The sequence below is a fragment of the Marmota flaviventris genome, chromosome 9 (genome assembly GCF_047511675.1).
Source record: "Marmota flaviventris isolate mMarFla1 chromosome 9, mMarFla1.hap1, whole genome shotgun sequence".
NCBI classification, from domain to species: Eukaryota; Metazoa; Chordata; class Mammalia; order Rodentia; family Sciuridae; genus Marmota; species Marmota flaviventris.
The window spans coordinates 42,799,961-42,825,372 of record NC_092506.1 but is presented as its reverse complement, the minus strand read 5'-3'; the positions used below and the strand labels follow the sequence as shown (position 1 = coordinate 42,825,372).

Genomic DNA, 25,412 nt, shown 5'->3' with positions numbered 1-25,412 from the left:
CTATAATGAACCAATAAAAATATGGAAGAGAATACCATTGGATACATTAGAAAGTTGTGGAATGCCAGCATTGGGAGCGCCCACTTTGTTGTTTATCAGACCTGGGTGTAAATCAAACTTCTGCCATCTATAGCTGTATGATCTTCAAATGTTTAATTTCTTATCTGTAAAATGAGGTGATGGGCAGAGGGGTTGGAGGAGAAGGGGAGGGGGCATGGGGTAATTAATGATTGTGGAATGTGATGTTCATTATTATCTAAAGTACAGGTATGAAGACATGAATTGGTGTGAATATACTATGTATAAAACCTGAGATATGAAAAATTGTGCTCTATATATGTAATAAGAATTATAATGCATTCTGCTGTCATATATAGATAAAAAAACGAGGTGATGGTTAAAGTATGGACTTGGATTGCTATATAAAGCAAGAACCTAGGGCCAGACTTCTCTGGTTTAAATCCCAGGGATGCTCATCTCTATCTGTGTTGTCTTGAGCAAGTTATTAAACCTCTCTTAACTTCCATCCTCCACAAAATGTGGATGATAATAGTTGGTAATTTTAAGTTTATTTTGAGGGTTAAATGAATAAGCATTTGTAGAATAGTGCCCTGCCCATAGTTAATGCAACAAGAGCATTTGTTACAGCAAATAACAAATAACAGGTTTGTTGTGGGGATGGTTTTGATGTGAAATATGAAGCTCTACAGGCAGTCCTCCTGAGAGTGATAAGAATTCAGAAAGAATTATCTATTGTTATATAACTAATGTTCGCTATACTGTTTTTGTTATCACTAATACCATTATCATTCTTAGAAGCAGAGTTAACTTTTATTGAGGTCCTATAAAATTGTAAACACAATGCTGGGAAACTAATTTTTTCATTATCTTTGGGATTTTTCAGGATTTAGGAAACTGGTCCACCCTGGTGCTCTCTCTACACCTGTAGTGTACTTGGTTCCCTTTATAGCAAGTAGCTAGAGTCCTGTTTGGTTTTTCTCCCTGGGAATCCCAACAAAAGTAAAGCATGAATAGGAGTGTGGCCTTATTTCCTAAGTTCACCTGGCCTTGACTTCTCAACCAGATTCCCACAAAACAATAGCTTTTTCAGGGCTACAAAGAGGACACAGTTGGAATGTCAGTAGGTATAGCACTAACTCTGGGGCTCTTTGGAATATGATGTATTTTTCTAGAAAGATAATGTATATCCTCGTCGAATACCTAGGAAAAGAAGTCTGTTCTAAGAAACTTCTGACCTTTGCTAATGAATTAGTGCTGGTTATCATCTAAAATTAACTTTTATAATTTTCAATCCCTGAATACAGAAACAACACATTCACCCATTAACATCTTGTGTTTGTCTACCCTTACAGTCGTGTGCGTGTGTGAGAGAGAAATCTTAAAATGGGATATACAGGCATTAATTTTGGGGAAAATGATAAGCATTTTAATAAAAATGGCTTGCTTGATGTACCGTATTATTTGGAATTTTTGTTGCAAACTTGACTTCCAAATATAACATGGAATTCAGATCATCCCATGAAATTTAACTTCAGTTCCAGGTCATAAAGATTGTTTCTAATACCCAAGAGTGGCTTTGGGGAATTATTCAGATTTTGGAGTATGGTCTGCCTAGCACTTAAGCAAAGGCTTTGGTTTAAAAAAAAATCTCAGCCATGGAAACATAGGAGGTGAAGATTTGCGTTCATAGCATTTGTGCGAAAAGGACTTGGGGCATTAGTTGTTGAGAAAGTCAGTGTGAACATTAGGAGGCATTCATGGTCGCACATAGCCCAGAGCAAAGCAGGTGATAATGTCACTGTACTTTGCTTTGGACCACATCTGCACCAGTGCCTTTATCCCTGGATGCTGTATTTAAGTGCAAAATTGATTTATTTGACCAGGCCTAGAGTGTATTGACCAACATGGGGAAGTATCTAGAAAGAGGAATCGGGTAGGATCCTTATCCAGGAGGAGTTTCTAGTCTTCATGGGAAACAGGCTTGAAAAAAAAATAGGGATATCATTGCTGTTTTCAAATATTTGCAAGACAAGCAGCTTTTCCTGGGAGCCAGAGCAGTTCTTTGGAACAGCACACGTGGCTGAGGTCCAAGGCTAAGGGGAGAAGTGCTGCTCATAAAACCTGGCTGATGGTTTCATCATCCATAGAGCTGTCTCCTTCACTCCCTCTGCAGACTCTCAGGAAGACCCCACAACACTTGAGTCTAAAGAGTAGAACTGTTAGAGCTACGTTGCTCTCTAGACACTTGCTTGTGATCACTTCCAGTATCTTTCCTTTTCCTGCCAGCACTACATGGCTCCTAGTCTCTGGCTTGTAGCATCAAACTTCTGCTGCCCTCACCGTGACCAGCTGGCCAGGAAGTATAGCAGCACCTGGTGTACTCCACTACAGTGCTTCTTAAACTTTAATGTGCACATGAATCATCTGGGATCTTTTTGAAATGCAGATTCTGATTTCATAGAGCTTGGGTGGGGCCCAATAATCTGAATTTGCAGGGGTGATGCTGTTGCTGCTGCTATTGCTCTGATTTCACTTTGGGTAACAAGCTCTACTACGTATTACGGGTCTTCCCCCAGGCAATAGTCAAATCCCATCAGGCCAGTGACCATCTCTTCCAAGTTGCTATCAGGACTAAGCCTCACATCTCTATTAGCAGAGGGTTACTGCCTGGAAAAATTGCCTTATTCACTTCATGAAGCAATTTTATCTGGATGTCACTTAGCCATCCAGTATTTTTTTTTTTAATCCCTGGCACCGTTTCAGTAGTTATCTAACATATTATTTTTAAAAATACATCATATTGAAGTTCTTCCAAGTTGTTTGAGATAATATCACCTTTTGAATATATACATGATGCTGTCAGAAATATTAGCCTAAGACAGAAGTATTTGCTAGCATAATATTAGGGCAGATTTTTTTCTCATAGCTATATATTTGTGATTACCACAGGTAATCACTTACTCCAGTGCTTTGTAAAGTGATCTTTAAATGATGTTTTTATAATACATTAAGCACTTGCTCAATGAGGCCATAACCCCAGGAATAATGATTAAATCTGGTTAAATGTATTTACCTTCCTCCTTAATGATTTTATCAGCTGATCTCCGAACATTTCTCGTTGTCATTGATTGAAGTCCTTTTAGTCATGTTTCTTCCCTTAGGAGTCACTTTTGGGTCAAGGCAAGGGTATGAATCTTGGTAAGGTCTCAAATATAAGATCCCAATTCTTTTCTATACTGGAGCTACATGGTCTTAGCAAAGCACCTAGTATCTCTGATCACATGTGAGCTTGTCTGTAAAAAGAATAATAATAATATCTGCATTAAAGAAATGAAATGGGATAATGTCCATGAAAGCATTTCACATATTTCTGGCACATAGTGGTCACTCAATGAGCAGTAGCTTCTCTTCACTTTGCTTCTCTTAGGATGCTTTCTACTTGTTTGGTGTTTTTTTTTGTTGTTGTTGTTGGTTAAGGAGGGACATTTTATTTATTTTTCTTTCTTCACTAGTCTGAAAACGAGTGAGATAGGGATCTGTATTTTAAATGCTTTTTCATTTCTTCACTATGTGTTCAGGAAGACATATTGAATGAATTAGTGGATGACTAGATAATCTCTAAGGCCTTGACTTTTAAGTTCTGGCATTGTTTGACTCTTCTAATGTTTTAGTTGCTTAAAAGAAATTGGAGAGTGTCTTTAGAATAAATGTTAAGGAATTTCTTCCTTTTTGGTCTTATAAAATATGTATTTTATTAATTATTGCTAATAAGTATGTACCTGGCCCCAGGAGCTGGCTGCTATCATATAAGGAGCTTCTTCAGTTCAGGCCTGATTTTTTGTTGAGTTTCAAATAAGAGAGGTCAGAGCTAGCCTTGATTCTCCGCTTCCCTTGAACTTCTCTTGGGAAGATCTCCTGTGAAAGATAAGCAAGAAATATGCATTTGTTCTCTGACATGAGATTTGGGAATCATGCATAATAGAGGTTGAGTTTCATGATATATTCATTTCGGTCCTCATGGAAGATGCATTTTGTATTTTTGATTAAACAGTCTAGCTGGTGAGGTCAGGCCAACTCAGTGGATTAGAGGAGACACAGCAGGTCCTTCTAAATCTCAGGATTAAACTGGTCACCATCTCAGTGAGCAGCTTTTCAATTGTCACCTGAATGTGTTGCTGGAAGTTAGTGCTGGTTGAGGTAATCTTGCTCCTGCTTGAGGGCATCTCTGGTGCCTGCCTCTAGGATGGCAGCAAAGCACTTAGAAAGTGCACAGTTAAATTTGAATAAGTTTAAATCCTGTCTTGGGTGTGTTATTTAATCCTTGAATTTCAGTTTTTAAGTCTTTTAAATCAGTTTTATGCGGTTTTGTGGGTGACCTGCTAGTATGATGCCTGTCAGTGAGGTCAGGTCTCATGTCAGTGACACATTTCAGAAGAGAAGCATGGAAGACAAAATCCTCTGCTCCCCATGAAAGTGACAGCACTGGGGGGGGGGTATGGGAGGAGTGTTCCCAAAGTTACTTGCTGCAATCTACAGTGGTGGCACTAGGGACGTGGCAATAGGGACGTCTCATGGATTGGAAAACATGATAATCTTGGGAAAGAAAAATCCAAATGCATGTTTTATTCTAGGATAATTTGAAATGCTGATTGATATGTGAGTAGCTTCAACCTTTTCTCCCCTACTCATCTTCTAGGAATTGTCCAGATGTAGCCTTTGGTTTGGGGGGGGGCGTAAAACTTTAATAATCTCTGTATTCTTGCAATTTATTTGAATCCCTGATGTCCAACAAACCTTTTATTTCTCATTAGTTCTTGAAAAAGTTAAAATGGGTGTTCTAAAAATAAACATCAATACATTCTTTTGACCCAAATGGCCTGTTTTAGACAATAGAAGAAGGATTCTGAACAGTGCTTTTATGTATTTGAGAGACACAGCCCCATGCTTTGCTAATTAGCTTGTGGCTTCTTACCTTACAGTGGCTCAATTGATCTCCTTTTCAGAGGCTCCAGGTGTCACCACAAGGGTTGTCAGACAATAGGTGAATTGGGTCCCTTACAGTACAATTGATTTCAGGTCATGGTTTTTGTGTTGTGTTTAGCTAATTTTAGGTTTTGAGGAACCTCGTAATAAAAGGTGGGGATTGGCAATAGTTGTGATATTCAGAACCAAAATAAAACAAAATTTTGTTTCTTTACACAGCTATTTTGAACTGGAGAGCAGTGGCCTGAGGGATGAGATTCGATATCACTACATACATAAGGGGAAGCCCAGGACAGAGGCACTTCCATACCGAATGGCGGATGGGCAGTGGCACAAGGTCGCACTGTCAGTGAGTGCCTCTCACCTCCTGCTCCACGTGGACTGCAATAGGTATGTCTTTGATTGTTAGTGATTTTGCCCTTGAAATCAAGCAATGGAAAGGGGGAAAAAAATCAAATCCCTCCAAGACTTGCCAGGAAACAAAAACCAAAGGACCTTAATTGTAATTTAACCTACCAAATGGGCCGTTAGGCGTGCTGAAATGACCAAGTGTAATATGATAAGAAAACAGTTCATTAAGATGAAACTGTATCCTGTGATTAGGAACAAATGTACAAAAGGTTGATTACAGATTGGGGAATATTAAGTGCACCTCGGTGTGCTCTCAGCACTGGCTGAAATTCCATGGAACTGTGATCACAGTTAACTGTGATATATTGTTGTTGAGTTCGTTCCACTTGGGAGCAAAGAAGCCAGTCTACCTCAGAATGAATCTGAGAAGCCTTTGCTACTGAAGCGGCTAATTCTATTTTACTTCATCAGGTGCAGCTTTGCTTAAATATCTTTTCCAAATGGGACCTTCTTAAAATGGCTGTTCTTTGAATCTTTTGGAATCAATGCCATCCATTCTCTGCAGAGGAATGCACCTTCCAGCTTTTCAGAGGGTGGCAGGACTATTTGTGAGATCTGGGGGGGTTCTATAGAAAGTTGCAGTGACACAGACATGCTGTTTTATTTGGCACTGGAGGTAGGTTTACTGACAGCTGAAGAATGGAGACCACTGGTTTCTGTTCAATCACTTGTGGCTAGACAGCTAGATAATGGTGGTTAAGGGAAAAATGTTGATCTCTCCAGAAACCACTGAAAATCCTTATGGGAAGCAATCCAGTCCAATTACAGAGAATTTTTTTGCATTCCAAGCATGCATTGTTGGTTCTCATTAATGATGCCATTAAAGTTAAAATGACTGTTCAGCCCCAGGGCTTGCTCCCTGGGGCCTAGGGTAAAGAAGTGCTGGGGACAGCCTCCCTTCCAGAACCCATCAAGAGGAAGGGTATTCCAAGGTCAGTCAGTGACAGACTACATATCTGATGAGTGGATTTTTTTTAATGTGCTTGAAACTCCTTCTGAAGTCTGCTTTAGAAGACTTGGAAGGGCAGCAATCTGGTGTCAGGCTCAATCCAGTGTCAGGCTCTGAGAAATCGAAGTGTGTCTTGCTCCATTTTGATGTGCTCTATTTAAGGTACTTTCTAGACTTCTGAAGTATTGTGGCTTTGACTAGTTATAGTATTGTGTCTGGACAGTTTCCATAGAAACCATTGGCTCCTTTTCACCCTGCAGACTTGAGCTGGGCAGCCCGGAGGAAGCCAACCTTTAACTGTTCTCTCCGTTTCTACCTTTCAGAACTCATTGACTCTTTCAATTCTCTAGAAGTAAAGTGGCCTGGTAGATAGCACTCTTGTTCCCAGTGATTTGCCATCCACATGCTGCCCAAGTGGGATTGCAGAGGAAGGGCACTGCTTGTCCTCCTAAATCTCAGGCCAGGAAAAGGCCTCAAATTCCTACTTTAGTAATATCCAGCCAAAAATTCCTGGAGACACTGCTGTTTTCTTGCTATACATTATTTTGCTTCTTTCCTCCAAAAATTTTATTGTGTCTTGACATTGTTCTCTTTCAAGAACAGAAAAAAAATAGGAGAGAGAGGAGCTGTCCCTGCTAAGCTAGAGTTTCTTGCCTCCATAAATTCTTTGGTCCCTTCGAAGACTTTGGGCAGGTGAATTTACTTACATATTAGCCATTTCATTTGAAACAGGAATGAAATATGAATACCTATTTATGAATACTAATTATGCTCTACATCATGATGTTTTGGTTAGTAACAGGCAGCATATAAGATGGTGGTCTCATTAGATACATCGCTTAGTGACATCATAGCCTTCTTAGTCTGTGTAAGTGCATATATGATGTTCATACAATGACACAATCACCTAATTCATTTATATCCCTGTTGTTATGGATCATATGACTGCACATATTTACAAATTGGAGTGTTAAATATTCCATGTAAGGTGCTTAGACCTTTAGTGTACAATATGCCTTTTGGTGGTGGTTGTTTTTTATTTTGCATATTTACCTCTTTGACCTTGCCTCTAACCTTTTTTCCATTGTCCATACTTCATGGATTCCACAGCCTCTCTTCAAGAAGAGTGGGAAAAGGATGGGGGCACTTTAGCTTTAGGATTAGCCAGTATTTGCGGAATGGATAGAGGAGATTCTATGTATTCATTTTCTTAATATTTTTACTCTTTGGCGTATGACATAACATGTTCTTTATGTGAGATCTTGGGAGATCCTTGGAGTTGTGTGGAAAAATGTGGGATCTTATTGCTGGAACTCATTGCACCTACATTTATTGAACATTATTACACTCTAGGTAACACACTAGGCTTAATGTTCCTTAGGACAGCCATATGGGACAGCTGTATTAGACCCATTTTATAGACTTGGAAATACAAAGGCCCAGAGAATGTAAATCACTAGGTTTCAGTAACATAAGTATAGAAACAAAACTTTGGACATGGATCTACCTCTCAAACTTTATTCTTACCACCCCTCCATATCCCCTCCATAGTGTGTAAACTTCATGCACTGTTGAAGACAAAGCCACAAGGACAGGGGGGAGTCTTCCCAGGAATCAGTGCTACAGAATGTCATAAAGACGTTTAAAATCAGTAACACAAGATTTCCAGGTAATACCATTGCTCTGAAGAATTTTAGTGTGGCAGGACTTTCTGCTTTATTTTTTTAATACATAGGTTAGAAATTGAGAAATGGCTTTTTCAGACCTAATTGCACAAATCGTCATAAGAAAAGTCATTGCTATTTAAGTAGTTCAACACTTTCTATGCTACCATAGAACCATTCAGCTGGGTGGCCAGGCTGGTTATCTCCATTGCCTTGGGTTTTCCTCTACCTACCTTTTATATTAATAGTTGCCAACCAAGCCTAGAATGAGATCTTCCTCTGATTCTCTCCCTCTGTTCTCAGCTCCCTTAGCAGACTGTCCCATTAGTCAAAGGAAGAATCCGCCAAACCTGGGATTCAGATCAGTGATCTTTCACATTCACCACAAATGGATTTTCTTTTTTTCATTTGGTAACTTTTTTCAATCACCCAGTCATTTATTGGGCAAACTATCTCTGTGAGGATACTAAGAAATAAAAGCTTCCTAGCCATCGGGAAGTTCATGGCTTACTCATTTTATTCTTTTAAATTCATCCTGAAGCCACTATTCCTCCCCCTGAACTGTGATTGTCCCTGTCCTGGGTATCAGAGAGAGCCCGGACTCAGCCAGAAGCCCTGTGAGCAGTTTAAGTATTAGAGAGAACTGAAAGTAGTCACTTCCAGCATCTTGGTCTTAAAGTGACAGTAGACCCTCAGCATCCAGGAGATGGACTCTATAATCTTTTCCATTCAAATGGCACCTAGGCCTAGCCAGCCTGTGGCTAGCACTTTCTGCAATATGCAAGTGCCCCTGCCCTAGGTTAACCTCTTTTTTTCATTTTTTATTTTAATTGGTTATATATGACAGCAGAATGCATTAAAATTTATATTACACATATAGAGCACAAGTTTTCATATCTCATTGTACACAAAGTAGAATCACACCATTTGCGACTTCATACATATACTTAGGGTAATGATGTCCATCTCCTTCCACCATCATTCCTACCCCCATTCCCTCTTCCTTCCCCTCCCTCCCCTTTTTCCCTTTGCCCTATCTAGAATTCATTTGATCCTCCCATGCCATCCCAAACCACATTATGAATCAGCAGCCTTAAATCAGAGAAAACAAATGGCATTTGTTTTTTTGGGATTGTCTAACTTAGCATTATGTTCTTCAACTACATCCATTTAACTGCAAATACCATAATTTTATTCTCTCTTAATGCTGAACAATATTCTATTGTGTGTGTGTGTGTGTGTGTGTGTGTGTGTGTGTATCACATCACATTTTCTTTATCCTTTCATCTACTGAAGGGCATCTAGGTTGGTTCCACAGTTTAGTTATTGTGAATTGTGCTTCTATAAACATTGATGTGGCTGTGTCCCTTGTAGTATGCTGTTTTTAAGTCCTTTGGGTGTAGACCAAGGAGAGGGATAGCTGGGTCAAATGGTGGTTCCATTCCAAGTTTTCCAAGGATTCTCCATACTGCTTTCTATATTGGCTGCACCAATTTGCAGTCCTACCAGCAGCAAATCCTCGCCAACACTTTTTGTTGTTTGTATTCTTAATAGCTGCCATTCTGACTGGAGTGAGATGAAATCTTAGAGTATTTTTGATTTGCATTTCTCTGATTGCTAGAGATATTTTTTTCATATATTTGTTGATTGATTGTATATCCTCTTCTGAGAAGTGTCTGTTCAGTTCCTTGGCCCATTTATTTATTAGGTTATTTCTTCTTTTGGTGTTAAGATTTTTGAGTTCTTTATATATCCTAGAGGTTATTGCTCTATCAGATGTGTGCGTGGTAAAAATTTGTTCCCAAGTTGTAGGCTCTCTATCACTATCACCTCACTGATTGTTTTTTTTCCCTGAGAAGAAGCTTTCTAGTTTGAATTCATCCCATTTATTGATTCTTGATATTAATTATTGTGCTAGAGGAGTCTTATTAAGGAAGTTGGGGCCTAATCCGACATAATAGAGATTTGGGCCTACTTTTTCTTCTCGTAGATTCAGTGTCGTCTCTGGTTTAATTCCTAGGTCCTTGATCCACCTTGAGTTCTGTCTCACTGCTGGAAAAATTATCTCTGAATCACAGTCTATTATATTTTAACCAAACTCTGAATTCTTATTTCATTTGTTCAGACTTGTAGAAGTGTGCTTGGCACGTGCATGAATACACACACACACAAACACACACATATACTCTCTTATCCTGATCACTACCCTGACAGTGAGTTAACTCAGTGATTATAGTCTGGACAATAGCATATTTAGATTTCACTTTATTACATGCTATTTATAAGCCACAGAGCAATCCAATTTTTATATTTAACTGATCTTTAAAAGCTTGTTGAATCAGAAATTAAAATAACTATAAATCACAGAACAATTCAGTAATTCAAAGTTTCTAATACTTCAGAGTATTTTCAGGATATAAATATCTGCTTATATATGTAGATTTCTCATAATGAAATATGTCAATATGGCGTCTTCCTTCCAGAGAGCTCCTAAAGTATTTATAAACATCATCTTATTAAACCTTACATTTATTAAGGTACTTAAGCCATCTGTGTAATGTATTACACTGATTTTATACAAACATTGCTATAGAATAAAGGGGGAAATTAAGAGATGACTATAAATGATCATAGCTTCCCAAAGAAAAACTGACACTTTCAGTCTCTTGGGTCTCTGGTTGAAATATTCACTTTTAAAACAGAAATACACATAATTCTTCCTCAAAATTAATTAAAATAAAATTGGGAAGCCAGCATATGCCTCATGTCCAACTAACACAACAGCTCCAGATCCTCTATCTAGGGAGAGATGACAAGCAGGCTAGGAAGCTAGGACATCATGCTTAAGTTTAAGTACGAGTACCTGGCCATGGTGCAAGAGATAGTGTAAGGCAGCACAAGATGGATTGTTGTTTTTCTGGTAGAGACAGTCAGGTCTGGAAGATCACAGCAGGGAGGGCTCCTGGGGATGTGGAGTAGTTTCTCAACTTCCTACCATTGCAGGTGAAAATGCATGGCAGTTTCTATGACTTTACAGTAGTGTCCCTTTGTGAATTGCTAGTGACACGAGAGTCAGGCTTGCAACAAAGTTTATGTTGTGGGCATTCCAAAGCCACTCGCAATCTGGTGAGAGGAAATTTGTATGGGTGCATAGTATCAAGTTGTCAGTAATGGAAGGCCTGTGGGGAGATAAAGAAGGAAGTATGGAGAGAGGAGGAAAGGGAAAAAAGAGCTGTCTCCCATGTTTCATATTCCAGGAACCTGAGCCCTGTGGTTTAACCTAGATTGAAAAGAATTTTGAATCTTTGTCTTGGCTTTGCCAATTATAAAATGTGATTTTCATACAATTATACAGGAGTGTGGAAGGCAATCTGTGTCTTTGCTTTCCAATTAATTAATTAATTAATTTGTACATTGGCTCATTCAAATGCCTGGAAATGTACTCTGATTTGCAAAATAGGAGTAGTAGTAACTCTTCTGCCATAGGGGTATTGTATCAGTATAGCTAGAGAGCGCATGTCAAATCTTCTGAAAATTTCAGGCTATTACATAAACAGACAGCATCATTAAGTACCATAGACAGGTACCATCATATTGAGAAGATTTTCAAGTATTATACTGGAAACTAATACAATTCAGTCTATAGTTTCACCTCTATTAAAGCAGTGTCTTATGTTCCATGTATTTAGGACCAAATGGGTAATATGAATTCATGGAGCAAAATAGAGTTTGAGGTCAGTTGGGTCCCTGAAGTTATTCTGATTGACAAGTCCTAGGTGAGGTTCTCTAGTAGTTTGTCTTAGTTTCCTGGTCTGTACTGCAGCATAGTGGTGCATGGTTTTTATACTAACAAGATCACTTTTAAAATATGTAAAACCAGGAAGAAAATGTTCAGTGTGATAAGATCAGTTGTTGATCTTGGCAGGGATTTGAGAATATGGTGTGGCCTGTTTCCCTCTATTCCTGTGGTAGTGGAGAGGAAGAGGTTTAGAGAATTGGCCTCTGCTCAATCCTGAGCCAAAATTATTATGACTTTTATGAAGGGATGTAATGTTTTACCAAGTGAAGGAACTTCTTTGTTAGATTTTTTTCTGTGTCTCTTAAAGTCCACATGGATGAACAAAATAGTATTATCATTTGCATCCCTGCTTTAGCGTCCAAAATGTTCTGGTCTGAAAACACGAGCTAAAAGAAATTGTCACATTTTTGTGACTATGGGAAAATTATTTGCTATTTCTGCTGTTTCTGGATATTGGCCTTTTAAAGCATATAATGAGGATCCAGAACATGGTGACTTTTCTTTTTTTTTGGTACTGGGGAGTGAACCCAAGGGTGCTTAACCATTGAGCCACATCTCCAGACCTTTTAATATTTTATTTTGAGACAGGGTCTTGCTAAAGTTGCTTAGGGCCTTGCTAAGTTGCTGAGGCTGGCTCTGAACTTGTGATCTCCTGCCTTAGCATCCTGAGCCACTGGGATTATAGTGCCTGGCTAGAACTAGGTAACTTTTAATTCTCCTTCCAACTTTGGCCTTTTGGGGATCTCTGATTCCATATCATCACAAAGCCTATTTCAGGGGTTGCACTCTCCCCCTTCAGGACCTTGGAGAGCAACCCAGCTTGCCTTCTTCACAGGGCCACTTCTGAAGAGGACCAGCAGGGGGTTTGCAATCATCTGGATTTATATGTGAGTTGACAGGCCACAAGCTGCTCATAAGCAAAAAAATTCTTCCTCCAAATGCCCACTCTCTTTTTAAAGTTCAGTTTCCTCCCTCCATGTTGAATAGATGCATGTTTTGATGCTAAGGCATAGTGCCTTCCTATTCTCTCCAACTTGTGCCATTTCTTTCTTCCAGAGTGTTCTGTGCCAGACATATGAGAATGGGTAACCTGTGGGGATGAGGACTGCCCTGATCATGGAGGCCTCAGCAGCTTACTGACCTACAAGATAAGCAATGTACTGTAGCAAGCAGATGATGGATAGTTGTGCTGTCTAGAAGAACAATACATCCTCTGAATACTGAAGGAAAAAAAACCTTTGATGCTGCTGAGTCACAAAGATTTGAATAACTTTGAGAGGGAATGTAAACATCTTCAGGGCCAGTGTAACATATTCAAAGTTGTAGATTCCATGGAAAACTAGAGAGTGGCTGCTTCATCATTAAGGTGGCCTTGACACCTGAGTGTTGGCTTCCTGTTCTAACTGCCCCACCTCTTCCTACCTTGTGTAGCCTGTGGCTTATTCCTTTCAACCTTATTAGGTGGATTCCAAGTTTAACTTTGCCCTACATCCCATGGACATTAGGAGCAGATGGATTTCTAATTTTCTTTTGTTCCCTGGTAGGTTTAAGTGTGCCTTTAGTTAACCGTGGCCTCAATGGCAGAGAGAGAAGTGGAGATGAAAGAATTAACTGAAGTTGATGATCCCAGTGGCTTCACTTCCTTCCTCTATTCCTGGCCTTTCACAGTGGTAGTGAAAAGGATTAAATAGAAATACAATAGAATCTTTTCTTTATCTAATGGTCTGTTTTTGGTCGCCGTCACTAGATTCACATGAAGGTATTTTATTGTATACATGAAGCCTAAGATGTATTAAAATAGAAAAATAAGACTCCATTTGCATCTTGTAGTGATTTCATCTACTTGCCTCAGACACATCTTGGGTTGTCATGGCTTCGAATGGACCTGGCTCTACATGGGATGAATGGAAGGCAAAATAGAATACAAGAGAAATAAATTGTTTTCTTTTAGAAAAAAAATATTGATGCTTGTATTTTTATTGTTATAATTTTACTACATGGATGTGCACAGCTATTTTTTTTTAAAAGGAAAGCAGAGAGAGAATAAAAAGTCAAATCAGAATAATACACATGATGGGACTGTATTTGAAAAAATACATATACATTTATATTTTAGTTGTGTCTATTAGTTTTATGCTTCACTTGTTGGAAAGGATCAGTGGGGAATAAAAAAATGCATGAGCCATGAGGATTTTCTTGTTGAAAAAAAAGTTCCAATTGCTATATTAGTTTTCTGGTTAGACCAGTGGTACTGCTGTTGTCATTGAAAAGAACTGATTTCCTATTCTACTATAAAGGAAATTAATCTAATTTAATTCCTTTAATTAAAGGAACTTTTAATTAAACTAATGTTATAAATGATAACAGCCAGAACAGTTGGGTGCCAGAAAGCCTATTTATGGGTGAACCTGTAATTTTTTTGTTCTTCATTTAGGGGTGTGTTTGGGATGGGGTGTGGGGAGGAGGAGTGTTGGAAGGAAAAGTTTTCTTTGCCCTCTTTTTCCTACCCTAACTCCACATTCAATTGACTCTTGTCTCCCAGTTTATCCTTTTAACTTCTGGTGAGTGGTTTTTTTCCAGCAGGGTTTCCAGAGTTACTGAGCTAGCTGGTTAATGTGGCTGGACCCCGTCTTGAGGGTTTTCCTTAGCAATTAGAGCAGAAATAATTTCTCTTCTCCTTAAAGGGCCTGTGAGAGGCCATCTCTATCTTTCCTCAGGAATGTCATGACACATCCCTACTCATTAGACTCTATTAGCCTGAGGGCATCACTTTCCTGACAGCAAATCTCACACATATGTACTTACAGGCTTCAGGTTGGGGCCATCAGTGGGTACTTTGGGACACTCAGAATGCTGTATCACCCAGAATGGAGTTTTATTTCCATTGGAGGTAAACAGCCTCGGGCTGCGATTAATCCTGGTATCTCCTCAGCAAAGCACTTAAGCAACTTAGTCAGTTGGTGCTCTTCTGCTAATACCTACTTTCCAGGTCTGATACTGTCTTTGGCTGAAGGAGAAGCAAGATGAGGGAAATGCATAATTCAAGTTTCCTGAATTCCTTGACATTTTAGCCTCAGAGACCCAAAGCCACACTGGGGGACATGCAGACTTTTTGCTCAGTCATTACTAAGCTGAGGTTAGTGTTTTAGAATTCTTTAGAAATGGTTCATGTATTCACTTGTCTTTATTATAGCCCTGTGAGATGGATGTTCTTGTATCTTATAGATGGGGACTTTGAGGTGCTGAGAAAAGAAGCAACTAGTTCAAGGGTATACAGTAAGTCAGGGGCAGAGAGGAGCCAGAGCCCAGGGTCCTTTCCTATTCCTCTGTTCAGGGAGTTTATTCTCTACCACTGTTACTACTCAAGAGAGTCGAATTGCTTTCTCTGGGCTAGCATTCAGGACTTAGGTTTCCTCCTCCACTTCCAGCTTCTCATGGAATAAGTTCAAGGAATCCAATTTATTAACTGTGGAAAAAAAAACCAAAACAACCAAAAGCACATTTTCATGTATAATTTTATGAAATTAGGGGACCTGGCCAGTTCACAACACTTCCTGTTGGACCATGGTCTACCATGTTATAAATTCCAGCTTTTGTTCATAAGTTGATCTTTAGATTCTAGAAGGCTTATGCAGAATTGGCTTTACATTTAAATGCCCCTTATTCCTGGAATTTGGAGTGTTGAGAGGTTTGTGGTTTCGGTACCACAGAGATAGGGCCCCTTGACCTTGTGGGATCTGTACTCAGTGGCCCTGGGCCTAACCTTGAATCACAATTGACTGCAGATGAGCCGTCTGGTCATTTCTTCAAATGTGGAATAGACGAATCAGCCTACTCTCCTGTGTTCCATAATTGGCTTTATACTGTTCTGATGTAAATTTTGATATTTAATGTTTCAAGGTGGTAAACCCTCTGTATTTGTGAAGGTGACTTTGCAGTCACAAGGTCTCATTGAAAACTATTGGCAGTGAAATAAAGGGTCGGACAACGGAGAACTCTCATTTAGGAGGACATTTGTCATTATTGCTTCTTCTATGGGTACCTTATTAGATATACACTAAAACCTGCAGAAACTAATAAGAGAGCTCCGGAGGTATTTGAACACACTGAATTCTGAGTAATTTTCACGAATGGTAATTTTTCATGAATATTGGAGTGATGTACAACGACTTCACACTACAAGCCCCTTCCCTTCCCTCTCCAACAAATGATTAAACCTAATTAATAGCATCTATGTTTTAAGACAACAATTCAGATCCTTAATTTAGCTTACACAAATTTTATATAGTCTGATGAGTGTTTCCATTTATTTTTTATAGTCTGGCCAATCTTTCCTTCTACAGTTTTATCTTGTGATCAGTTTTCTTTATCCTCTAACCTCAGATTCTTTTAGTTCTTCAAATGTACCATATTCACCTAAGCCACTGGACCTTTGCACCTGCCATTTCTATAATGCCAATCAATTTCTATTCATCCTTAATTTTCAGGCCAAAAGAAAGGGGTCAGTTGTGTTTTACGTTTTCTCCATAAAATAGAGTTTATTTTCTACTGAGCAGCTTTTGATCATTTGATTGATGTCTGCCTGTCTCACAGGTTGTAAGTACCCTGAGAACTCTCTACTTGTGCCATCAATGTCTTCCACAGAACTGCCACATAATAGATAGTCAGCAATATCAGCAAATACTTGAATGGATGCATAAATGGAAAAGCTGTGTGTAGAGTCTGTATTTTGACCTCTGCTCTTAGTCTTCCAGATTATTCCATTAGATATAACTTTTTCCTTTGCCTCAGTCCCCACATCTATACAAAATTAGCATCCGTTCTGTCCAGTCCATTTGTACAGTTTGTTGTGAGATCAAACCAGAACCTGCATGTGAGTGTGCATTAACAATTCCAGCATGCTTGGTAAACAGGCACAAGAAAAGGCGAAGATGAAGTCATCTTCACACCTTGTTTTGAACTTTTGGGGATTGTCTGCTTCTGGATGAAGGCAGTTAATTTATAGAAGGCTTTTGGTGTTTTCCTGGTCTGATTCACAGCACAAGGTGAGTTGTGCTCTGCTCTCAAGTTGAATTTACATGTGCCTGTGTCAGCGGGAGCTCTGGCAGGCGTGAAGGAGTGGAGGAGAAGGTAATTTACAGATGGGGCACAGACATGAACTGATGACAGGTGAGACTCAGGCACACATGTCCCTCTGCTGGAGAGCAGACACAACGGAGGACACAGGTGTTGTCTGTATAGTGGACATGTCACCATCATAAAACCCTGTCAGACTGTTCCTTAATACTGCATTTGAGGCTTACAGGCAGGGCTTCCCATCAAGCCCCTGGGCATGGTTTCTAGAGTGGCTTCTGCTACTTTGGCGTATCATTATTATGAAGCTTGATGGGTATGTTTTTCTGAAATAGTTTGAAATTATGAAAGGTGTAAGGTATTTCAAACTATCACCCTGCCTTTCATTCTATTTTATAGGAGTAGTCATTATGAGCACTTTTATTTCTATTCTTCAAATTTTTCTTTGAATATACAAACACATATTTCAGTAATAAATAACATCAGACATAGTGTTATTCAGATTGATTTTTTCATTTAAAAGAATACGAGTCCAATGAACTATTGATTTACAGTAGGAACATCCTCAGGAGGAATGAGGGCTGCTTTGCTTTCTGTAGGATGGTCTGGGCAGCTTTGTCCCTTGGCAGTGTGTGGAGCAGCGCTCCCCTGCAAGCTTCCAGCTTTCTGCTTTGGAATACATCCCTCTTGCCTGTCACAAACAGCAGGGACCAGAGAACCAGGGCAGGGAGCCAGGAGCCCCTGCTCTCATAGCAGCATGTCCTATCTTGGCCATGTAGCTAGGTGAGACCATGGCAATGAGCCCATGTTGAGACAGGAGTAACACAATTGAAATGGGTATGTGATGAGGGTCAGCGTGGACATAATGCTAGATCTTATTTTGTGTAGCTAAAGCAAAGCTGGTGCTGTTCAAGGTGAACACAATGAGACAAAGTATAGTTAGTTCAGTGGTGTTTTAGTCAGCTTTTTCACTGCTGTGGCTACAAAGACCCACCCAGAACAATCATAGAAGGGGAAAAGTTTATTTGAGAGCTCACACAGTTTCAGAGGTCTCAATCCATAGACAGCTGGCTCCATTCCTCTGGACTCAAGGTGAGGCAGAACATCATGGTGGAAGGAAGTGGTAAAGGGAAGTGGCTCACATTATGATCAGAAAGCAGAGAGAGAAAGTCTCCACTCAGCAGATATAAATATATACCCAAAGCCACGCCCCAATTTCCACCACCTCCAGCCATACCCTACCACTCAATTACCACTCAGTTAATATCTATCAGGGAACTAATTCACTGATTGGGTTAAGACTCTTAAAACCCAATCATTTCTCCTCTGAACCGCTTTGCATTGTCTCACATGTGAGCTTTTGGGGGACACTTTACATTCAAACCATAACAAATAATTAAGAGGGACAAGCTTTTGGAGTTGGACAAAAATGGGTTTCTACTCTGTCTTTGCCATGAGCTATGCCACCTTCTGCAAGTTATTTAAGATTTCCAAGCCTCAATCATAAGACAGAAATAATAATAGTGTCTCCCTTGTGGGATTGTGAGAACTAAATATGATACGGTACACAGATCAGATAGTCCGCTCTGGGTTGCAAATCCTAGTGACTTAAACTACAGTAATATATAATGTTCCTTAAACAAGAAGTTTAGGTGAAGCAACATCTGAGATGAGTCTGTAGCACAGATGTAGCATCTGGGAAGAGGCCCTTAGCATTCTTCTATTCCACTACCCCAGGCATGGTCTCTAGATGCTTTTGTCTGGCAAAGGGGACAGGAATGACCATGACCATCCAAGACCAGCAGTCCTTCCTGTGGTGCTGGCACATTGCTCATCTGACAAAACAGGTTTGTTGAGGAAGAATAAAGGGGAAATGTTGGGCAGATGGTCAACAGTGTCTGCCCAGAAAATCAATAGTTCAGTGCTGTGCGTGGTGGTGTATGTTTAATCTATTCCTTTATGATGCAGCTGATGCTTGATCTGATTGTGATGATGATTCTTGCATGTCTGAGCAGCAGAAGTGTACAGAACAAGTAATACCAGTATCTGGTTAATCAGGAGTCATTTGTATGCATGGCCATTGCTGCCATCATGGCATCTTCAGGAGGTCCCAGGCCAAGATCAAACAGGCCTGGGACCTCCTGCCTCCATAGTCCATCAGACCCATGGGCAGGGGTAGCTCTTGTTGGACTTGTGCTTTGGAAAACCTAGGCACCACTTGTCTGCCTTTTGTAACTGCTCTCTTATAGCTGCCCTCTTACAGGGCATTAAACAGCTGCCCATTCCACATAAGGTGCCGTGGCAGGCCATCTAAGCCAGTGCCCCACTGTGGCTTTTATCCAAGCCAGCCTTCCGACTTATTCTCACCTCCTGATGCTCCCAACTCTTGCTTTCTTAGTCCATCAGCCTCTGGCTTTTGACAACTTGTTTGGATTCCTTCTCTAATGACCAACCTCAGAGTTTCAAGGGTACTCTGCCAGCCCCACTCTATAGCATCCTCCTGGCACAGAAGTCCCACATTTACTTTGTTACACTCTCTTACGCTGACTCCTTAAGAGGAGTTTGGTGTTTTTGTTTTCCTGCCATACCTTACCTACAAGTTGGATCCTGGAGAGTTTGTGGGCTGCTGCTTTATCTCCCTGAAGTTAGAGCCATGCCCTGGTGGAATTCAGCATTGCAGCTCGGCTTAAAGCTTCTCTCAGAGTAATTCTGAAATCCAGAGAAGAAAATGATTACAACCTTTACATTATCCACAAAACTGTTAAACATGCAAACTATGTGGCTGAGCCTTGCTCTAAAGCTCATACTTGCTAAGCAGCACATGGAAAAAGCGACTTAGTATTTGCAAGAGGAATGATCTCTGGGATTAACTAAAATGTCACCTCTTTCAAAAGAGAGGATGCTTCAGTATTAACTACAGTCATCCCTGGAGGAGGAAGCAGGGTCGGAAGGTGGAAAAAACCCTTGAAGTCCATTCTGAGTATCTTCTGTTTGCTTCTCCAGAAACATTCTCTCTGCTCCCTTCCTCACTGTGCTGTGTCCCAGCAACCTGTCTGGATTCCTTCTGAATATCATCAGCAGAAAATATAGGCAGGAGGTTGGAGGAAGAGAACAGAGGGCCTCATTCCCATGGCTCCTTTCCTGTGGAGTCACCCAAGCCTGGCTTTGTCCCTTGACCAGAGGACACAGGCCCCAATTAGGTGGCTCTTTTTGGGTTCACTGCCCTTGTATGCTCAGGAAGGTAAGAGCTCTGCCCATCCCTTTAACTTTTTACAAACTGTGGGGTGCCACCCCATCCCTTGCTGCTTAGCTACTTCTTATACATTGCCATGTAACTGATCCTTTGGGTTTATTATTCTCTTTTCAAATGACCAGATTTTATATAGTAAATCAAGACCCTGACTATTACGGATTGCTCTCTGGCTTCCCCACTTCCTAGAGGTGTATCCTCAGGCGCGTTTCTTAACCCCTTTGAGTCTTGGGTTTCTCAGCAATAAAGTGGGAGTGGCAGTAATCCTGCTTCTGTCTTCCTCTCCAGGACGAATAGGAGTGTGCAAATGACACGTAATCTGCTGTGCACACAAGGGAGGGGTGTCCACCTCTGGGCCACCCAGAGCCCCACGTGGGCTTTGGGGAGAGTGCAGCTCTCTGGAGAGGGCACTGCATCTTCCTGTTCCCTCAGCACAGTGGAGGAGAAGCACCCGTGACAGGAGGACAACCTGATGGCCACACTTCCAAGCTGACCTCTTCCTCCACTCACCTGCCAGGGCCAGCTCATCAGGAACATGGAGAAGTCTCTTCCTGCCACAAATGATTTAATAATGAAATTAGCCTCTGATAGGATGGGTTCTATGATGAGGCCTTTGGGAAATAGAGTTGTGTGGTCGAAAAAGACACAATTGTCAAAATGGTGAAATAGATGAAAAAGACTGATTCTTGGGCTTTTGTTTTTCAACATTCAGAGAGTCCAGTGTTTGGAGAAGGTAAGCGGTGAGTATCTGTGTCTGGATAATCTGACACTGGGGCCTAAAAAGAAGTGGCCCTGATATCTGTGTTGGAAATTGCCTTGGGAGGCCTTGTGCCTGACTTCAGGACAGATGTGCCACCCCCTGTAGCAATGGCTCTGTCTCATGCCCATCAACTCAGCTGTCTTATTACCCTTGAAAGACACATTGACATGGGAAATTACCTTGATCATTTATCTGTTTACAATTTGGTGGTGTGTCCCCTTCTCCCTCACTCATATCCCTCACCTCCAGTAAGGAATGTCAGCTGCTTGAACTTGTTTTGTTTTAATGCTGAGTCCTCTGCAGCTGGCCAGATGCTGGGAACATAGTGGACACTCAGTTCTGGTTGAGTGGGTGAATGAGTTAATAAGCTAAAGGATTCTCACACATATAGGTGGCAGTCTTGGGCATGAGAGGAATTCTGGACCTTTAAGGAGCTCATATATAATTCTTTCCATAACTTCAAAGAGAGGAAAATGAACTCCCAATGCCAAGACTTGAAATTCTCAGAGCCCAAATGGAGGCAAAGGCACAGGTAAACGGTTACATAATTTGAAAATAGGAGAATTGACTTCACAGGGAAATGAGAGAGTCGAGCCAGACTACTGGATCTTGTTTAGATTCTTTTTTCTTAAGGTTTCCTTTTGCCTAAGCTACTAGAGCTACATTTTAATAATTTCTTAAAAAAAAAGGTGGTCTGGAGGTGTAGCTAAGTGGTAGGGTTCTTGAGTAGCATGTACCAGGCCCTGGGTTTGATCCCCAGGATAATAATAGCAATAATAATAATAGTTAATAATTAATAAATAAAAATAACCCTATGTCATGGGTTTAATTGAAGCAATACATGGAAAGCATATAGATTTTTGTCTGGGACATAGTAAGGACTCAGTAATGTTGATACTGAGGATGATGATGATGATGATGATGATTATCAGAGTAGTAGTAGGAGGACAGGAAGAAAAGAAGGAAAAGTTTATGAAATAAAATTCAGTAAATCCTGGCCAGCAGGTTCCATCTGTACTACTCAGCTCTTTGTGACCTTTGGCAAGAACTTCCCTTCTTTGAGCATCATTTGCAAAATGAGGAATTTGAACCTGGTAGTTTCTGTGTGCTCTCAAATTATGATTAGTTTGCACAGAGTTGGGCTTGGAGGATGCAGTCTATTTTGTATATAAGAGAGTATGATATGCATGTGGGGGATAGTTTTCCCTCTTGTTAATTTGTTTTTTTCTGTTTATGCCATCAGGTTACTAAGCGAAAAGAATAGCATGTCTCTTTGATCTTTCTACCCCAAGGCTCACACACTTTGGATACAGAGGAGATTCTCAAATATCCATTGGTTGCTTGATTGACTGATTTGGTTAGATGTTAGGGTTTGGAAAGATTCCAGCAGATTCAGAAGAGAAGGAAAGAAAGGGTAAAGGATAATTTCATTTAAAATTTTTTTTAAATTGTCCATGAGATGTTTGTGTTACTTTATGTATACATGTATATTTCAGAAAAGGAAATACAAAGAGGGTGGAAGACAACCAGGAGAAAGTAGGAAAGGAAAGATGAATATTAATCTGGTGTCTTCCATGTGCCAAGGGCTTATAGCATTGCAATTGACCTCAGAAGAACCTTGTGAGATGTGGGAGCAGCTGTTTTTAAGGCATCTTCATTTCCATTTTGATTGTGAGGAGGTAGGATCATGGAGAGCTAACCTATTTCAGGTCCCAGTAGGAGGCAGGTTAGAGGTGATTTGAAACCCAAGTCTGCATGATTGCAAAGCCATCACACTCTCTTCTGTGGGGTAGCTATTCCACATCTCTTCCCCACTTCTCATACTCTCAACACTTCCAGGCTTTTGTTCACATTCCACTGATAAACTTCCTTCCTACCTCACCCAGAAAATAGAAGCAGAACCTACCTCATTCTGTACCATGGACTCTGCATGCTCCTATTTTAGGGTCTCCACTTTTCCTTGTGCATGATCAACTTCAACTGGTATTCCATCCCTCCTGTACTGCATCAACGGGACCATCTCCAGCAGCATATATACATTCTACAAACTCATTATATGTGAGTACACACAACTTCACTCCATTCTATCTCCTTCTCCAACCAGGATCCCCATTTCTCCTTGTTTCTTCACAGCAAAACTCCCAAGAAGAACTGGTAAATACTGTATCTTCATTGCTTCCCCTCCCATTTTCTCTCGAATTTATCCTGACCAGGTTTTGTTTCCTATCATCCTACCAAACCAACTTTATTCAGGTCCCCACTGACCTCCATGTTGGTAATTCCAAGAGTCAGTCCTCCATCTTCATCCTACTGGATCTGTCAGCTGCATTTGTTTGCTCCCTCCTGGAAAATTATTCTTCAGTGTATTACTGGGCCACCAAAAATGTGGAGCAGTCCTTACTTTTTCTCACATTGTAAATGCAATTATAAATAAATTCTATTCATTTTATCTTCATAATATGTAAAAAAACAAATGACACTTTTTACAGTATCTCTGCAACTACCTGCCTGGTCCAAACCGTCACTAACTCTCACATGTCCTATTGCAATAGTCTTCAATGAGTTGCCCACATTTTCTGTGACTTTGTTCCCAGCCTGTTGTTAACCCACCAACCAGTGTAATCCATTTAAATTAGGTAATGTAAGCCCTTTCCTCAAAACTCTACAAAGCTTCCCATCTCACTTAAAGTAAGAGATTGGTCCATAGTATGACCTGTAAGTCTAAAGAGATGGAGCTCTTAGTTGTATCCCTGGCCCCCTTCTCTATCACTATTCCCTGCTTACTCTGTGCCAGGCTTGTCACTTATTACTCTGTTCCTTAGGCTGTGGTGTTCCTTGACATTCTCCACATGTGCCTGCCTTAGTCCTCTGCATTGGCTGTTTGTTCTGCTTGTAATACTGTTCTTATACACAGGCTCCTGGCTTCTTTCCTTCCTTCCTTGAACTCTCTATATAAGTGCCTTCTAACCCATAAAAACCATATTCTTCTCCATCCCCATTATTCTGTTTTATCTGCATCTTTCACTTCTACTATTGATTGATTTATTACATATTTTTATCTCCATATTTCTACCTTTTCCTAAGAAGGCAAGGGTTCTTCAAAACACAGTAATATACCCAAACCATTGTAGATAATAAATGTCTATTGAAGGAAAGAATGAACGACTATATTACATTGCCTCCTTTCTATCTTGCATTACTAATGACTGAGCACTTTGAATTCCATATGTTGTTGGTATAAAACAAAACAGAACCAGACCAGATCAAAACAAGAAATGAAAAAGATGGCCTTGATTTTCTGAGCACCATCAAATGGCTAAGCATTGGAGACTGTTGTGCAGTCTTATGGGGCCAGAAGGCTATGGGTGAGGATATTTTAAATGGGTACAGAACAGAGATAGCTGCTGGCTGATTTGGAAATGCTGCTGGGCCTTTCTGTGGTTGGAAATGACCAATGATGTGTATTTTTATCAAGTGAAGCAGGTGGGTTGGAGTGGAGGGCTTAGTTGGAACAGTGCCAAAGAGCTACCACTTCTTTAGCACCTACTACAAGCCAGGCCTTGTGATTGACAAACATTATTTTATTTCAATATAACATAAAACCTAGGAGGCATCTCCAGCTTCCTCATTTTTCAGGGAGGTTAAATGACTATTTCAAACATTCTAGATCAGAAAAGTTAGAACTGGATGTGGCTGCACTGAAATCTCCTTGATGGTGAGGAAAAGCTCTAGGTTTCTCTGCAGACCTGTGTTCTAACTCACAGAAACATGTCCAGAATATTTAGAGGAGGATTCAGATATTTACTAGGTGTTTTAAAGGATCTTTGTCAAGCTTTCTTATTTATTTTTGAGCCTACACAGTACCATGGGGGACATAGAACTAAATGCACATTATATCTTCTTAGAAGCTTGTGGTCCTATTTGACACATAAAACCAACACAATGACTCCTATAGTTAATAGAAAATACTGTACAGTGCAGTGCTGAACTATGTGTCAAGCTTATTTTAAGTGCTACTATAATTGAGAAGGAAGAGGAGTCTGTATCATCCTTTCATTTAGCATTTATTGAGTGTGTTTTATGCGTTAGGTCCTGTCATAGTTTTGGGGAATAAAGAGATGATGGTGGTGGTGATGGTGATGATGATGACGGTGATGATGATGACAATGTCAACAATGATGATTGCATGATTATTATTTAAATGAAACATCCCGAATAGGCAAGTTCATTAGAGACAAATAGTAGACTGGGGTATCGGTGAGGAGTAATAGAGAATTATTACATTATGATTACAGAGTTTTTGTTCAGGGTGATAAAAAACATTTTAGAAACTGATTTGGTTATGGTTATACAATTTTATGAACATAGTTAATGCCACTGAATTTTCCAAGCAAAAATGGATAAAATGACACTCTTTGTTACACATGTTTACCTCAAAGAAAAAATTAATAATGTAATATATCAAAATTTATTGAAGCATATACATTAAATAGGTGAATTGT

General features: G+C 40.0%; 1 protein-coding gene across 3 annotated transcripts in view; it reads left to right on the top strand.

The window, feature by feature from the left end:
• Window positions 1-25,412, top strand: part of Nell1 (neural EGFL like 1) — a 794,610-nt gene that overhangs the window by 131,160 nt on the left and 638,038 nt on the right. For 2 of the 3 annotated variants that reach the window (XM_071617125.1, XM_071617124.1), the window contains exon 4: window positions 5,224-5,394. The exons of the other annotated variant lie outside the window; for it this stretch is intronic. In XM_071617125.1, coding sequence (XP_071473226.1) covers window positions 5,224-5,394 — 171 coding nt within the window. The remainder of the gene's footprint in view (window positions 1-5,223; window positions 5,395-25,412) is intronic. 3 annotated transcript variants of the gene reach the window in all.